This window comes from Muntiacus reevesi, chromosome 3 (genome assembly GCF_963930625.1).
Source record: "Muntiacus reevesi chromosome 3, mMunRee1.1, whole genome shotgun sequence".
Taxonomy (NCBI): Eukaryota; Metazoa; Chordata; class Mammalia; order Artiodactyla; family Cervidae; genus Muntiacus; species Muntiacus reevesi.
In genome coordinates, this window is record NC_089251.1 from 94344444 (window position 1) to 94362521 (window position 18078).

At 41.9% G+C, this 18078-nt stretch overlaps 1 protein-coding gene across 1 annotated transcript in view; it reads right to left on the reverse strand.

Annotated features, from left to right (window-relative positions):
* Nucleotides 1–18078, reverse strand: part of SLC9A4 (solute carrier family 9 member A4) — a 53730-nt gene that overhangs the window by 11922 nt on the left and 23730 nt on the right. Inside the window, exons 4-8 of the mRNA XM_065928864.1 lie at nt 16694–16911; nt 13083–13285; nt 12433–12519; nt 10097–10167; nt 7127–7288 (exon numbers count right to left, since the gene is read on the reverse strand). Of these exons, the coding sequence (XP_065784936.1) occupies nt 7127–7288; nt 10097–10167; nt 12433–12519; nt 13083–13285; nt 16694–16911 (741 nt within the window). The remainder of the gene's footprint in view (nt 1–7126; nt 7289–10096; nt 10168–12432; nt 12520–13082; nt 13286–16693; nt 16912–18078) is intronic.

Consider the following 18078-nt stretch of genomic DNA (forward strand, 5'->3'; position numbering starts at 1 on the left):
GAAAAGATGCTCAACATCACTCATTATCAGAGAAATGCAAATCAAAACCACAATGAGGTACCATTACACACCAGTCAGGATGGCTGCTATCCAAAAGTCTACAAGAAATAAATGCTGGAGAGGGTGTGGAGAAATGGGAACCCTCTTACACTGTTGGTGGGAATGCAAACTAGTACAGCCACTATGGAGAACAGTGTGGAGATTCCTTAAAACACTGGAAATAGAACTGCCATACGACCCAGCAATCCCACTCTTGGGCATACACACCGAGGAAACCAGATCTGAAAGAGACATGTGCATCCCAATGTTCATCGCAGCACTGTTTATAATAGGCAGGACATGGAAGCAACCTAGATGCTCATCAGCAGATGAATGGATAAGGAAGCTGTGGTACATATACACCATGGAATATTACTCAGCCATTAAAAAGAATTCATCTGAATCAGTTCTAATGAGATGGATGAAACTGGAGCCCATTATACAGAGTGAAGTAAGCCAGAAAGATAAAGACCAATACAGTATACTAACACACGTGTATGGAATTTAAAAAGATGGTTAATGGTAACCCTACATGCAAAACAGAAAAAGAGACACAGATGTACAGAACAGACTTTGGGACTCTGTGGGAGAAGGTGAGGGTGGGATGTTCTGAGAGAATAGCATTGAATCAAGTATACTATCAAGGGTAAAACAGATCACCAGCCCAGGTTGGATGCATGAGACAAGTACTCAGGGCTGGTGCACTGGGAAGACCCAGAGGGATGGGATGGGGAGGGAGGCGGGAGGGGGGATCGAGATAGGGAATACATGTAAATCCATGGCTGATTCATGTCATTGTATGGCAAAAACCACTACAATATTGTAAAGTAATTAGCTTCCAACTAATAAAAATAAATGAAATAAAAATAAACAATTTGGAACTGAAAAAAAATAAAAAATAAAAAGTGGTGATGACAAACCAGTAATTTTTTCCTCCATATCTATTATGAACAGACATGTTTATAAAAAAAATATAAATCAATGATTAGAAAATACATTCTTAGAAAGGATACCACAAAGTGTACATCAAATAATTCACTGTTAGCGTCAACACAAATAAGCTTATTCCTTGAAGGCTCACAGATAGCACCATGTAGTCACCACATTTGGAATAGCACTAGTTTATGCTTCCCAGGTAGTTCGGTGGTAAAGACTCTGCATGCTAATGCAGAAGACACAGGTTCGGGAAAGATCCCCTAGAGAAGGGAATGGCAACCCACTCCAGTATTCTTGCCTGGGTAATTCCGTGGACAAAGGAGCCTGACAGGCCCCAGGTTGCAAAGAGTTGGACATGACTTAGCAACTAAACAACAACAACCTATCCAGTATTAAAACTTTGAGTACATTTATCTTGGAATTCTCTCTTGGGGATTTTATCTCTGGTTAGAGAATAATGGGAAGAAACTAAAATCATATTTTACAAAGAGAGTTAAACTATCTCCACCTCCACCAGGAAAACCAGCCCAGCTTGGAGACACTGGACCCTCTGAGATTCTAGAAGCAGTTGACTTCTTCTGGCCTTCTTGACCATGAGCACCTCCACCCCCGACTCCCTCCTAAATGGGCTCAAAAGCCAAGTCAGGGCCAGGTTAGCCAACAATGCACAATTGTCCTCAGAGGTTCTCAGTCATGACATCGCTATGTGCAGAATTCTCATGTGACATACATATTCAATTTCAATCACTTGGGTCTAGTGGTTGTAATTCCTAAAAACTTAACTGTATGAATAATATATGCTCACTGTAGAACATATGAACAAAAAAAGAGAGAACTAAGGAAAATTAAACCTATCTTTTAATACTGTCACCTCCCTTGACATCTTGGTATAAACCCTTAAGGAGTTGTGTTTTTTTTTTTCTTTTCTAGCTGCAGTTTTTTGTAATGCACACATGAGCTGATTGACTATTTTCCACGTGTGTCCAGCTGTGTCCGACTCTGAGGCCTCATGGACTGCAGCCCGCCAGTCTCCTCTGTTCATGGAATTTCCCAGGCAAGAATATTGGAGTGGGTTGTCATTTCCTTCTCCAGGGGATCTTCCCAACCCAGGGATCAAACCTGCATCCCTTGCATAGGCAGGTGGATTCTTTATTACCTGCTTCTAAAGGTCTTAGGATTGTAAAGATGAGTAATAACTGGTTTCAATACAGGCCACTTTTTAAGTCTTTTTCCCCCCAAACAGTAGCGTCATTGCCAATAAATAGCAAAGATATTTTGTAAGTAATGTAAAACCGGATAAAGAATTTCAAGCATTTGAATCCTGAAAAATCACAGGACTTATTTAGCAATACGATCTGCCATGGCTAATACACTTTCTACAAAATAAGTGAAATCAGTTTCTATATCTCAGTGCTGAAAATGTCAACAGTATTGATATTCAGTTACCACCCTCAGTGATTTAAACAATATTATCAGGCTATTTCAACCTAACTATTTAAATGTCCTTCAAACAAAATTCATTCTGATGTAGATACACCCACGAGTTCCCGCAATCCACATCTGCATACATTCCTTTATTATGGTGGAAGGACTCTATCGCTAAACAGAAACTACAGCTAATCAAACAGTTCCACTTTCTGTGTTCATAATAAACTGACCAAAGAGGGAAAAACCACGGGTAAAGGAAATGATAAAGTTAAACTCGAGACAGGAGATCTAATTTGGCATTCTCCCCAGTTTATAATTAACCGTTTGGGAAGAACCAGGTTGAGTTAAAGCCCATTTAAGTTGCTGGCTGGATATGTAATGCAGGGGTCCCAGAGGCACTGCCTTGTATTAATCCACACTGAGAAGCTGTAGCTATAAAATTATAAGGAAGAATTACTGACCCAAGCAAGGTGATGCAAATATTTTCCTACCTGCTACTTCATTAGCAAAATCACCCCTGAAATGATCATATTGTGAGCACTGAAGATAAAAACCATAGAAAAACTGAATGTTAGTAATCTCTAAGTCAAAAAAGTAAAACTATAAACTAAAAGACTCTTGGCACTGGAACAAGATGTAAAGGAAGTCTTGAACACCTTAAAGAAAAGGTCACTGGTAATTTCATGGCCATTAAGATCAAATTGGGAACATTAGGATGTAAACGTATTTAAATAAAAGATCCAGATTTCTCTTAATCTTTTTTAAAAAATCAGAGGCTCTAATAATGTAAAAAGAATTTTCAGGACTTCCCTGGTGGTTCAGTGGTTAAGAATCTGCCTGCTAATGCAGGGGACACGGGTTCGATCCCTGGCCCTGGAAGATCTCACATGCCGCGGAGCAGCTAAGTCCGTGTGCCACAAGTACTGAAGCCTGCATGTACGAGAGCCGGTGCTCCACAGCAAGAGAATCCAGTGCAGTGAGGAGCACCAGAACTAGAGGGAAGCCCTCACAGCAAGGAAGACCCAGAGTGGTCAAAAGCAACAATAAATAAATAGTTATTTTTAAAAGGAGGTCTCAATTCTAAACACAGCAATATAGGTATGAAATCTAGTAGAAGTTATATTCTTGCCATAATCTGAAGTCGCAAAAGATCAAATATACCTGGATTTATCTGGAAAAATTCATGCTCCTTTAGTAGTTATATACATGAAATCCTGGAAAACGTATGTTAACTAAAGGACATGCCCACTGAGTGAACAATGGTACCAACAGCTCTGCTCTTTGTGTGGCTGCCTTGTTTCTTCTTAGAAAGGTCACCCAAGTGACCATCACTGAGGATGAGTGAAGACTGCAGAATTGTGGCCCCAGCTCCCCACAGGACAATATTCCAGCACAGAGGGGAACACAGGATGAGAGTCTTCATTCTAGAGTCTCTGGTGTCGGCATGCATGACTGTAAACCTGTACCTGGCAATATGTGATCAATTGAAAAATTCTTTAGCTATAATCAACCAATATGTGCTTCTTTTATAAATGACCTTGTAAGTATTTGGGAGTTTTTAAAGACAATATTCTGAAGTCGTATAGCTGTAGTGTGTTATGCCTATGCATTTATTATAAATACTTTAATATCTCTTTGTGTGCGGAGTTGTTTCAGTCATGTCTGACTCTTTGTGACCTCAAGAACTATAGCCTGCCAAGCTCCTCTGTCTATGGGATTCTCCAGGCAAGAATACTGGAGTGGGTTGCTATGCCCTCCTCCAGGGGATCTTCCTGACCCCAAGATCGAATCAGTCTCTTATGTCTCCTGCACTGGCAAGAGGATTCTCTACCACTAGCACTTTAATAGCAACCAAATATTTTTTAATCAGCTTGAACCTCCACCCACCGATGTTTCTGAGAGCTTACAGCTCATGGGTAAAGCAAGGTGCCTCATATTTAGAATAATAATCGAAATACATACTCTGTCTACTCCACAGAGTTGTTTTGAGAGTCAAAATAATACATGTAAAAGTAACAGAATTCCCTAGAATCAGCATCGTCTATAGCATGCCATAGACAACTTCTGGGGGTAGTGTTCTCCTGAAGGTCACCGAGTTTGGAAATCTTAACCTCTTGTAGAACAATTGCTTCAACTTCTAAAGAAAAAAATATGTGCGCGTCTTGTTGTTATCCTCTCGTAGAGAATCACAAAAAGCGAGCTGAGTACACACTTCTTTTTCCTATTATTGTATGATGGTTTGTTTTTTAAAAAATTAGCTGCTTTGATCTTAGGAGAGGAATTCCTCTTTGCTTGATGTCCTACAGATTTCTGATGAGATCAAATGAAGGCAATTTAAATACTAGACTTGTAGTAAATATCGATTTTAAAAAACCTCTCCCACCTCGGTTAACTAACTAGTTTGGGCTACAGGAGGGGTATCTCTAAGCTATAAGGCTCTCTTACTAATCTCAAGTGTTGGAAAAATAACTGACTCAACCCAAACACAACCTCCAAATGAAATTGGATTAAAATTTGCCTTGAGGTCACCTGCTTGTGGGGAGTCCCATGGACGGGGGAGCCTGGTGGGCTGCAGTCCATGGGGTCGCTAGAAGTCGGACACGACTGAAGCGACTTAGTAGCAGCAGCAGCAGCAGTAGCAGCACCTGCTTATGACCAATACAAAATAATACAGAGATCCAAAATATGTTTTGGCACACAAGAGGTTGGTCTCATTTGAGATAAGCACCCCTACATTCCCAGACAAGTCCTCACACCATTAGTGAGTAGATGTTTGAGGATGTTCCTGGTCTAAACTGTCTGCACTTCTCCTGTTGAGCGTGAAAAGTGAAAAAAGTGAAAGTGTTAATTGCTCAGTTGTGTCCAACTCTTTGTGACCCCATGGACTATAGCCCACCAGACTCCTCTGTCCATGGGATTCTCCAGGCAAGAATACTGGAGTGAGTAGCCAGCCATTCCCTTCTCCAAGGGATCCTCCCCATCCAGGGATCAAACTTAGGTCTCCTGCATTGCAGGCAGATTCTTTACTGTCTGAGCCACCAGGGAAACCTTGGGTAAGGGGATGCCCAAAAGTTCAGGAATTAAGTGAAGTAGGATTTGATTGCAATGCTATAAAAATAAAAGTAAATTCAAACTTATCAATGATGAATGAAATAATTAATAGCAGCATTTTAAACAAAGACAAGATCAATATCCCCCACTTTTCTTCCTGTCTCAGGCTCTCATATGGCTCATCATGGCATTGCCAATTAATACTTGTCAGCATCTTCTCATTTTAGGATCGGAAGTTTCCTTAAAGCCATGTAAAACCAACCAACCAACCAACCACAAAAACAGTCTCACCAAGAAATAGGGCAGAAAGCTTTCTGTTTATACCGAGATGCCCTCAGGGATGCTCCTTTAGATCTTTTTCCCAGACTGGGATTTTTCCCACTTAAGAAAGGTGATGGTTTTTCTGATTCATTAACAACTAAGGGTGAGAAATAACACTCCAGCATTGATGACAAGTTGATTGCTGTCTATTCTTATCTCTTGTCTCAATCTGCTTTTCAAACATGAGGAGGTTAGGAGAAGATGGATACTCATGATCTTCCAAAGATGCCAGGGTGGAGAGGCTAGAGTCACTTATGCTAAATACACATCGTGACTACTTCCCCCAATGTGTACAGTTTCTTGGAGGAAAATTGGGCATCTTTGGTAGGGGATGGAATAATTCTTATGACACTGAAGGGGTCCTTATTAAATTCAGATCAATGTCAGTGTGCTTAGCCCCACTTTTTTCGACCTGATGGACTGTAGCCTGACTCCTCTGTCCATGAGATTTCCCAGGCAAGAATATTGCAGTGGGTTGCCATTTCCTTCTCCGGGGTATCTTCCTGACCCAGGGATTGAATCCATGTCTCCAGCATCAGCAGGCAGATTCTTTATCACTGCATCACTTGGGAAGCCTCCTTCAGAGGCTTGAAGCAGCTTTATAAAAATGTCTAGCAACTCTTGGGACTATAGCTTTCCAGGTGCTCTGGCTGAAGCACCAGGCTTCAAGGGGGATCCTCTCATAATGATGGAGCATGTACCAGACTTACCCCTCCCTACACTGCCTCTTTACCAACTCCCTAAAGTCCCCTGGCTCCTCTGTGCTCCTGCTCACAGCTGGTCTCACAGAGATTCAAGCCATCTCCCAAATTCCCACAGATTGTTGCCTGAGACACAGTTACAAACAGCCTTCTCTTTAAATATCCCACCAATTGCCACAGCTCTTGCTCCTACCCCCTTCCCCCAGTCCCAGTAGCATCCTAGGATGCGGACCTGGTCTTTCATAGAAGACAGGAAGAGACAGCTCATGGGAGAAGACAACGTAAGACTAGCAGAGGCTAATCAGCAGGGCTTAAAGGGTAGACCTGTCTAACCAGGAAGAGAAAGACTTCTAAAACATGCTAAAAATATTCTACAAACTCATTCACCCCTCCCTCTCAAAGAAAGATGTCAAAAAACTCTTTTTTTTTTTTTTTTTTTTGCTAGAAAGTACTTTTCAGAAATTAGGTGAAATAGATGGAGCATGGACCAAGCTACAAGGTGCCAAGATGTAGGTGTTATTCATCTCATTTTTCCTTTGTTATATCTCTGCCTCTTCACTCCTAGGGTTGGTTACCTTTAAATAGAACAGGAGCTACTGCTCTCTGTAATTCTGACACTGAAAGTCCAGATCAAGGGCTATGTCACTTACTGATGGGGGATGGAAAAGGCTGTAGAACTTAGAACCCCCGACTCCACCATCTCAATCGCTTGCTTCATTTCCAGCTTCTTGTACAAAGAAACAAGGCTCGATTTTGGCAGATTCTTTCGGATGAGGATTTTCCGTAAATACTTATGATCAAACTTCTTAAACCTATAAACGAAAACCAATATTTTGGAAATCTTCAATCTCTGTACATGTCATGTAAGTATATATACTTTTCTTGAAATAAACTACCACTTAAGTTTATTCTCAAAAACACCAGGACAGTGCCTGAAATTCATGACTCTGAATGCATTTTTTTAAATCATAGAATTCATACATTTTTTTAAAATAAAGAAAGAATGTCCAGATGGCCTGAATACATTGAAAATCAACCTAACAAAAGGAAGGGACGAGCTATAATCAGCGCAAAAAGTAGGCATTAAATGGGAAGTGGGAGAGACCAGTTCAGCTCCAATTGTGGGAGAAGAAAGGCGGGGTTGATCGGGCCTTTTGTTGGTCCATCCTAGTAACTGGTAACAGTGGCAGCTGCACTTACAGCGATGCTGGCCTATTCAACCAGAACCCATAAGTTTAAATAGCCTGGTAGTTACAGTAGTTTCACTCATTGTGCTGCAGATCATTTTGAATCCTGCCAATTAGGTGGGGGCTGGTGAGAGAGCCCACATATACCCTGAGTGATGGCGCATCTGAATACGCCGGCCGCTGACGGCTGCCACCACTGTCTCAAAGCTCGGGCTGACCCATCAGACTGAGCCAGACAGAGAAGGTGGTGACTTCAGTGTCAGCCAATCGTTTGGAGGGGGAATTTTCAACACCTCCAGTCATCTTCCATTCAAGGAGTAATGTGGCTGCTGCTTTATTTCCTGGGTTGCTGGAATGTCATCTGGTGATTGGTCTCCTGGTCTGTGGGGTGAATGGACTCTTAATCAGCCAAAGCTCCTCTGGGTTGAGCAGGCTCTGATTCATGGGCTCTGTGATCTGTGTTTGGTTTACCAGACTCATTCTGGCTCCAACAGGGTCACTCCTCAGCCTTCTTCATGAGAAGCAATGGTTTATGTTTATTCCTCAATCTATTGCCATTGACCCCTCAACTACTAGGACTTGTCTGAGTTCCTCAACCTGGGCTCACCTTGACCTTGTCTGGTCAAGACCAGTGGTCGCCACTGCCCTTGTGCTATTAGCCACTGGCCCCACCTGATGGACGACTTGGTGGTTCCTGTGAACCCTGCATGTCCTGCTTCCCTTCTAGCCTTTCTCATGACTTCTTCCCAGTCTCCTCTGTCCTTCCTCTCCCTTTCCTGCCTCAGAGGAAAGGAAAACAGGGAAAGCTTCTCTGAGTCCTGTCCTCAGGGAGCTTCCCCTCTTCCCAGGATCCCAGTCATCTCAGCCACATCCACAGATTTGGGTACCAAATACTGACAATTCACAATCTCTATCACCAGTCACGATTTCCTCCTGAACTTTAAACTCAGTTCTAAAAGGGGTTGAGTGAGTATGAGACACTTAAGCAGAATCTGCTATTAACTCTAAACATTCTTCTACAGTCTATAAACTTAACCATGACATTATTACCTCCCTCTGCTCGCTATCTGCAGACCAGATGGTCATTCTCATTATCCCTTGCTTCATCTTCCTTTTCTGATGTCATAGCCAGCCTATGGACATAGGACATAGGACAGTCTCTCCTAGAAGTATTTCAATATCCCTTCTGCTAATTCCTGACCTTCACTGGTCTGGAAGCTCTGTGGCTCATTGAAAACAAGAGACCTAAACGCATACCCAGGTTCCACTGTACGGCAGGTTAACTGACTTCTCAGAGTTGGTTTTCTCATCTTTAAAATAAGAATGACAACACAGGACAGTTAAGGAGGTCATGTGAGAGATAACTGGTATGAGAGATAATTCCTCTCTTTTTATTGGAGTATAATTGCTTTAAAATATTGCGTTAATATACTCACGATTTATGTAGTAAAATATGCTCCCTCCCTCTGGAGCCTCCCTCCCACCCCTGCATCCCACCCTCTAGGTCATCACAGAGCACCAAGCCAAGCTCTCTATTCTGTATAGCAGCTTCTCACTAGCTAGCTGTTTTACACATGGTAGTGTATATATGCCAATGCTATGTGTCTCCCCATTTAATTTTTCTCTTTCTAATCCAGCTTCCACATCGTTGTGTAGTTTGCTTTCCGAAGTCCAAGTATGGCTATGCTCCTATTTAATAGCCTTTTGATATGAGTTTTAACGGTCAAATTGAACTTTATAGTATCAATGGCTGTACAGAGATGCTGGACTCTGCACTGTAAAAGTGCGTCCTTGTCTTTCCAATCTTTCACCTTGTCTCATCTCTCTGACCATATCCAAACCAGGACATGCTCTCCCTTGCCTTTGCATATGGAAATACACTGCTATTGCTGATGCTTGGCAGGCTTACATTCTTCTCTGCATTCTCTGCCTCATTTATTTTCCAAACCCACTCCCACATTATCATACAGTTTATGCATTTGCCTCTGTTATAACATGCCCCATGCAGGCTCAGTCACTCAGTCTTGTCCAACTCTTTGTACACCATGGACTGTAGCCCGCCAGGCTCCTCTGTCCATGGGATTCTCCAGGCAAGGTACTGGAGTGGGTTGACATTTCCTTCTCCAGGGGGATCTTCCTGAGCCAGGGATCAAACCCGCATCTCCTGCATTGGCAGGAGGATTCTTTATTGCTGAGCCACCTGGGAAGCAAGCTGTACTAGTTCTCTCTAAAGCACTCGGTTCCAAGTTCACTGCCTCCAGCCCCTGGGAGTCCATTTCCCAGGACTTCTTCCTGCTTCCTATATGGCATGACTCCTGGGCCCTTTGTCTTCCTGCTTCCCTGTCTCGGGACTCTTTCGAGCTTCATGCTCAGCTTCTAGGGGGAGCTTCCGAGGCATCTACCCCTCCTCGGTGCTGAAAGCGCAGTCCTTACTTGTCTCTCACTTGGTAGTGGCTCCACTGCCCACACACATCTTCGACTCCAGCTTTCAGGTGGTCCATCAGCTGGCAACAGACACAGAAAAGTGACTGCTAGTGACACATTAGCCCTACAAGACACCCCAGGAAAGCTACCACACCCTGAAAAACAAAGGAGGCTTTACTTTCCTAGCTCATATCCTCTTTTCTATCACTCTGCTGATAGAACTGAAGCTTACAATGCCTTTCCCAGTAATGCCACCAATGCCTTTCATAATTCAAAGGTTCTGTAGATAAGTTCTTCAATAAAGCACATAACTTCCAAGGAAAACAAGGTACTTGCTTTGCTATGAATACTACCTCTCTAGAATGATCAAGAAAGTTTCTCATGACTGAAATGACATGGATATAAAGTCTAATAACTAACTATCACTCTAATTTCATTGCAAAAAGAAAAGAAAATGCCAGTCCCTTTTTATGTAGTTTGTAAAAATATAGTTTTATGGATATTCTATTATAATATCTCCTGGAGAAGGAAATGGCAGCCTACGCCAGTATTCTTGCCTGGGAAATCCCATGGACTGAGGAGCCTGGTGGGCTACAGTCCGTGGGGTCACAAAAGGAGTCAGACATGACTAAGCAACAAAATTATAAGGACAGAATTACATCTGTTTTTATCTGATCTTTTTGTCTCAGTATTTACATTTCACCATCCATGCCAGTTATACTACATTTGCTTCATCCCAATTGTTTATAAGAATTTAGGGAAAAACACAATCTCTATATAATTTGTTAATTTACAAATAATCTAAGTTTGCAATCAGTGAAGTTTATCATGGCTTCTAAATTCTGGGGAGAAAGTAGATGAAAATAATTAATTCTGAAACAATTATGTACTCTCTACCAATAATTATATCTTTTGTGATAAAAAGAGATAAATAAGAAAGGGGTGAAATATCCAGGTTCTATTATTTAGGTATACTATCTAATTTCTTAATATAATGAATAGAGGGGATAAAGATAGAGACAAAAATCTTCAATCAGATTAAAGCACAATTTTTTTTAAAGTTCTATTTATTTATTATTTATTGTTGGCTATTCTGGGTTTTGGTCGCTACCTGGACTTTTCTCTAGCTGAGGCAATTGGGGGCCACTCTTTTTAGTAGCAGTGTGTGTTCTTCTCATTGTGGGGGCTTCTCTTGTTGCAGAGCACGGGCTCTAGGGCATGCAGGCTTTAGTAGTTGCGGCTCCCAGCTCTAGAGCACAGGCTTTGTTACTCTGAGGCAGGTGGGGTCTTCCAGGACCAGGGATGGAATCTGTGTCTCCCACATTAGCAGGCAGATTCTTTACCACTGAACCACCAGGGAACCCCAAAGCACTCGGGCTGTATTCCACTGTGTTTAGAGGAATACTTCTTTTAAAATACTCACTCCTTTATCTCCAACTGTTTAATACTTCCAAATGGGCTTGGAAAATTTTTGATTTGGATTTCCTGGAATTAAAATTATTTTATTTCCGTAGGTGACTTTGGCCATGAAATTCTGCTCTGACTTTGACTTCATCAGTTTTTCCAGCACCAGAGTTAAGGACTCTCAGACATGAAAGAAAACTACACATTATATGGGTCAATGGTCTCAAAGCCTATGGCTGAAAGCCTGAATCTCCTGGACAGCACGTGTGCCGAGGGTCCCCAGTTACCACTCGTACTTCACCTGTGACTGTGCCATACAAGAAACCATTGTCCAGATGCTCTTCATTAGGAGCTGAAGCTTCTCACAGTACATCTTCCGTGCATTAGTTCCCATTTCTATTCCCCAGAGCCATTTGTTGTTCAGTCGCTCAGTTGTGTCTGACTCTTTGTGACCCCATGGACTGCAGCATGTCAGGTTCCTCTGTCCATGGGATTCTCCAGGCAAGAATACTGGAGTGGGTTGCCATTTCCTTCTCCAGGGGATCTTCCAGGCCCAGAGATCAAACCTGGGTGTCCTGCATTGCAGGCAGATTCTTTACCATCTGAGCCATAAGGAAAGCCCATAATGACCTATATGGGAAAAAAAAAATCTAGAAAAAAACAGACCCTTTCCTAGAACCTTCAGAAAGAAAGTCAATCCTGCAAGATCTTGATTTCATCCCAGTGAGACTCACTGTGAACTTCTGACTTCCAGAACTATAAGATAACTGTAAGATTCAAGCAACTGAGTTTGTGGCAATTTCCTACAGCAACACTGCTGTGGAGCTGGGGAGGAAAGAGACCATGTCTAGTGACTTTTCCACACTTCTAAATCAGCTCCCATAGGCGACCAAGAGGGGACATCTCACTAACTTACTAATCATGACTGAGAGATGACTTACACGAGTATGGAGTTCTTCGTTGATGGATTCTTTTTTATTGGTCTTTCTAACATCCAGATACCTGACCAGAGGGCCAACTGTGATTCCCTAGGTTGTAAACAACAAAATAAAGGGTTTTGTTGTAGAGAAGATTGTCACTGTAGAGACCACAAGTCTATTAGCAAAACTATGGGGACTCAATTTTTACGTCTTTTTTGTACTAGTTTCTCCTGAATAAATGCTCCAGTGTTTACTTTCGTTCTTATTTAATGTTTTTAAATTCTGCAATAAAAACAGGTATTATATCTATATTTTAAACCAAGGACCTAGTTTCATTCTTTAAAATAAACTCCCATTAGTTTGCTAAGCACTAATTCCAGTTAAAATAAAAACTATTTAGTACTAACTGGAATCTTATTTTCAGTAATACACATTAGAGGTGCTATCATTCGCCTGTATGTTAGAACATTTCGATTCTATTATTCAAAAGTCATCAAAATTTAGAGTTTATGGGATGACCCAAAACATGATCTAGACATATTTGGGAATTTGGTTTCAGTATTGAATACATATCTGAAAATCAGATAACAGTACCCTTGTCTTGGTATTTTATTAATTTAACACACAATGCTGAGAAGAATAGACTTTTTTCAAATAGGAAGGAAATCTACCTGAATAAACACGGTAAAATATATAACGACGAGAGTAGCAGTGACAAACAATTTCTTCCTAGGAAAAAGAGATGGAGGAAGCAAAAACGCAAGAGAAAAACTTCCAGCTCCTCGGACACCACTGTAGAAAATTACGCATTGGTCCTTGACGGAGAAGGGGAAAGTCCGAAACCGGTTACTGACATAGAAGAGAGCAAACACGCCTAGAAGGGGGGAAATATGTATTAGAGGAGGGGATCACGGGTGAGCCGAGACACAGCAGTGCTAGTGAGTACAGGTCATGTCATGTGCCCCCAAACAAGGCAATTGAATTCCATCACACCCGTGACTGTCCACGCCAAACAGATCAGCTTACAGAGCTTTTCACTTCTAGGCTAGTTGTGGCACAGCAGTGCTTCAAGTCGGAAGTCTTGTTCCCGACAGGAATGTTCACAAGTCTGTGTGTTTCAGTGTGTGTGTGTATTTGGGATTTCCCAGGTGACTCAGTGGTAAAGAATCAGCCTGCAATGCAGGAGACAAGGGTTTGATCCCCGGCTTGGGAAGATCTAGGAAAAGGACATGGCAGCCCACTCCAGTAGTCTTACCAGGACAATACCATGGACAGAGAAGCCAGGCAGGCCATGGTCCATGGGGTTGCATAGAGTCGGACACAACTTAATGACTGAGCACGTGTGTGTATTTAGAGGAATACATCTTGACACTTTTACTATAAGAAATGGCATCTATTTTCTAATCTATTTTCATAAGCTTTGCTCTGCCTTTCAAAATTAAGAAAAGCAAGGGTATTGCTTGGAGGGTACAAGCCTGTCTATCAACTCCTACTCTCACTGAGTCAGCAGAAGAGGTGTGTGACTTTGAAGGTGAGAGGGGCCCTCGCAGTGCCTGGGGGTTCTCTGCAGGTGAGCAGAGCTTGTGTGGGTGGTTTGGTTCTTCTCGAGACTCAATGCAAACAAGAAAGGAAGTTGGCAAGAGGTCACCACGGGGCTTCTTACTGTCAGTAAGTGTCAGAAGTGGAGCGTGGGAAAACTTATTGGAGACAGCTGTTGTCTATCACATCTTTCTCCATCTCCCAGTGGCCCACAAGACTGAATTGCAACCAGTGCAAGATTTCCTGGTGAGAGAGGTCCCTTCACTTAAGCCCTGACTAATCAGAGAATAATAAAGCACTCAGTATCCTCATGTGACTTCTAATGACACAGACATCACAGCAAGCATCCTTGACACTAACTCTACTATAGATCACTGTAGTATTAGAACTGAAAGGGACCTAACGAATTGGTCCACACCCACTGTTGTGTGCTTGGGGTAGAAGTTTTTGAGTAATTAACTGTCTGTTCAAGGTCAAATAATATCACAAACTCAAGAGACAAGAAGTTGAGCAAACTCTGGGAGATGGTGGAAGACAGAGGAGCCTGGAGTGCTACAATTCATGGGATTACAGAGTCGGACATGACTTAGCTACTCAACAACCACCACCACCACCAAGGTCAAATGGCTACTTAGTGATATGACAAGACTTGATGTGACATTATAAATTTATATCAGAGTATTCTTAATTCTTTTCTCCTCTGAAGATCCAATAGGCACACATATTCAGAGTTAATTTTATGAATAATTTAAATATTTTCACATTCTTGTTATTCTTTCTTAGCATCTTTTCATAGTAGGGACATTGAAAATGCAGGAGACAATACAATTTAATGTTTTTCACTTTGTTTGGTTTGTCCCGGCTCCTCCATGGGCTAGTCATGTGACCTTGGACAAGTGTCTTAATCTTGTCAGATACTCAGGTCCTCACCTGCTTTATGGAGATGCTGACAGTATTTATATCAGAAGATGGAGGTAAAGTTCAATAAACTCAATATTTATAAATAACAGAAAACATGACCTTCTATGTTATAACCCTTCATGAGTGAGAACTATTCTTAGCTACGATGAGTCAGGTAGTAGCCAGAGAGCTGGACTCTGACACCTGGCTCTGTCCCTCACCCTGATGTGGCCAAGTCATTTTCTTGGGAACTGCTCCATCATTTCCCTTGGATGGAAAATACAGGAGCTGGGCTGGATGGTCGCCAAGGGTCAACCATGATGAAGTCTCCACAACATTAATCTCCTAGATGGTTTCTATTCTTGTTGGCTGGGCTGAAGCTCTGAATCTGATGCTCCTCTTGACCTTAACTTGACTCTGTAGATCCCTGTAGTATTAGAACTTAAACGGACCTAAGAAATTTGCCCATGTACACTGTTTTGTGGTTGGGGAAGAAGCTTTTCAGTAGTTAACCTTCTGTACATGTGCTCAGTCGCCTCCGACTCTTTTTGACCCTATGGATTGTAGCCCACCAGCCTCCTCTGTCTATGGGATAGTCCAGGCAAGAATACTGAAGTGGGTTCCCATTTCCTTCTCCGGGGGATCTTCCCAACCCGGGGACTGAACTCACATCTCCTGCGTTGGCAGGTGTATTCTTCACCACTGTGCCACCTAGGAAGCACAGTTAACTGTCTTCCCAAGGTCAAATAGCTAATTAGTGATAAGACTTGATGTGCGATTATAAATTTATATCGGAGTATTCTTAATTCTCTTCTCCTCTGAAGACCCAAGGCACACATATTCAGAGTTACTTTTATGAATGTTTTTAATATTTCTGCATTCCTGTTATTCTTTCCTACATCCGAAAAACCATTCTAAATTTAGAATGGATATATTCAAGATGAGTTCTCAGCCATTTCTCCTAATTTCTCTCTGAGTAATTGGCTTGAAACTACCCATCAAAGTCATGTAAAAAAAATGTTTCAAATATTGGTCAAAAATCACTTTAAAATATAACTGCTTCTAATCAAAAGAAATCTTGTAGTTCAGTAATGACTGTTCTTACTAATTCCAGAAACAAATATACAAGTTAAATTAAAAGGCCTTCAACAAGACATCTCACGTTTTTAAATGACATATTTGATAGGGCTAATCGGACAGGGGAGCCCGGCGTGCAGGAGTCCCTGGGATCGCAAGGATTTGGGCAGGACTTAGGGACTGAACAACAGACAGTCACACTGCAGAGTTGCCTTTACAAAGCATTTTTTTAAAAAAAGGATCCACTTCCTTTGTTTTCTATACATCATACTCAATCCTTGACTAAAACCACCTGTAATATTTAGGAGATTCTTTTCCAGCAGGATTTGCCTTCTATAGACTACAATTTGTGAGATTGAACTTTTCTTATAACAAAAGTGTAAAGGAGAGCCTGCAGTTTATAATCTATATCTAATTTAAGGTGCAAGAAGGTACAAATTGGCAAAGACATGATGAGCAAAAGGTAAATGTACTGAGTTATATTTAAATGTGTCTTTGTGAAATTTCTCTCCTCAATTAAAAAAATAAAAGTGCTCTGGCTCCAGCCTTGTTTTAGTGCAGAAACTTATCAGCCAGAAATTATTTTGAACTGACTGAGGAAGCAACCAGAGAACGTTCCTTATTGGTACCTAACCCCTCTATCGCCACCCCAGACCAGTGAAACCAGTTGACATCATCTTATTGCTTATGCTTTAACCTTGCAGGAAGGAACAAGAAAAATAAAAAGAGAAGCAGGTAGGACTCTATGGGCCCTGCCACGTCTTACTGATGGCTCTCCAGATCTGGCAGAAGACCAGGGTGAAGCAGATAAAGGCCCAGTTCCACTCGTGGTTCTTTCCAATGGTGGACACGCCCATGAAGATGAAGATCAGGGTCTCGCTGACGCTGCTCAGCATCTTCATGAAGTACTTGATGGTCGTGTATGAGGTCTGGGACACGTTTTCTTCCACATACTTTTTCATTGTCACTGCACAGGCTGTGATTCTGCAGAAGGAACAGAGAGAAGCCCAGGACCTTGTCCCCTCATGGGAAAATCCTCTCTTTTGGTAATGGCATATGTGGGTGTTCAGTCACTCCGTTGTGTCTGATGTCTTTGTGACACCGTGGATTGTAACCCCTCAGGCTCCTTTGTGCATGGGCTTTACCCAGGCAAGAATACTGGAGTGGTTTGCCATTTCCTCCTCCAGGGAATTTTCCCGACCCTCCTGCATTGGTGGGCGGATTCTTTACCACTGAGCTACCTGGGAAGCCCAGTGATGGCACAGAGACACGAATCCTGTTTTTATCTAGACAGAACATCTTCTCCAACTGCAGATGGTCATTTTCTTTCTTCCTCTTCTTCTCACTACCCAGGGGGTCTGCAAAAGTTGACTGTGATGGGGGAGGTGGCAGTGGCATGGTTTCCCAAAAACAAAATGGTGCATAATTCATGCAGGAGCCAGAAGCAGGACTGTTTCTTTCTTGCTCTCCTCATCAAAAGCTATATCAGCTCTACCTCTTACTCTCAGCTTCACTTGCTTTAAACCGAAATAAAGCCAGTGCAGTCGCCTAGGAAGAATAATTCGGCAAGACCCCTCATACTATAATGTTCCCTACAAAAATTTAATGGAACATTTTCACTTAAAATGCTTTGTTCTAGAGCCACTTAGCAAGTTTGGAAAAGAAAGAAAGGATTTGCTTTGTCTTAATAGTTTGCTCAATTTTCTTCAGTACATAGTAGGTTTTTTATTCTTCAAAATATACGTATACTTTTAGTATACTATACCAAATAAATCAGGTGGGTTTCAAAAATGCAAGATAGGTTATATGAGCCAAATACATTAATTTGCATAAATTGGCAGAATCGCTACTTAATTTTAGACTTGCGACTTCCTGATGACAACTAGAAATTTCCTTTTGCTGACGGTATTTAGTTATTTATCCTTGGAATATAATTGCTTTACAGTGTCGTGTTGCTTTCTGCAGTGTGAACCAGCCATAAGTATACATATATCCCCTCCCTCTCGGTCTTTCCTCCCACCGCCCCCTACCCCCATCCCACCCTCTAGGTCATCACAGAGCACCAGGCTGACCTCCTTGTGCAAAACAGCAGCTTCCCACCATATTTACACATGGTCGTGTACATATGCAGGGCCTCTCTCCCAATTCGTC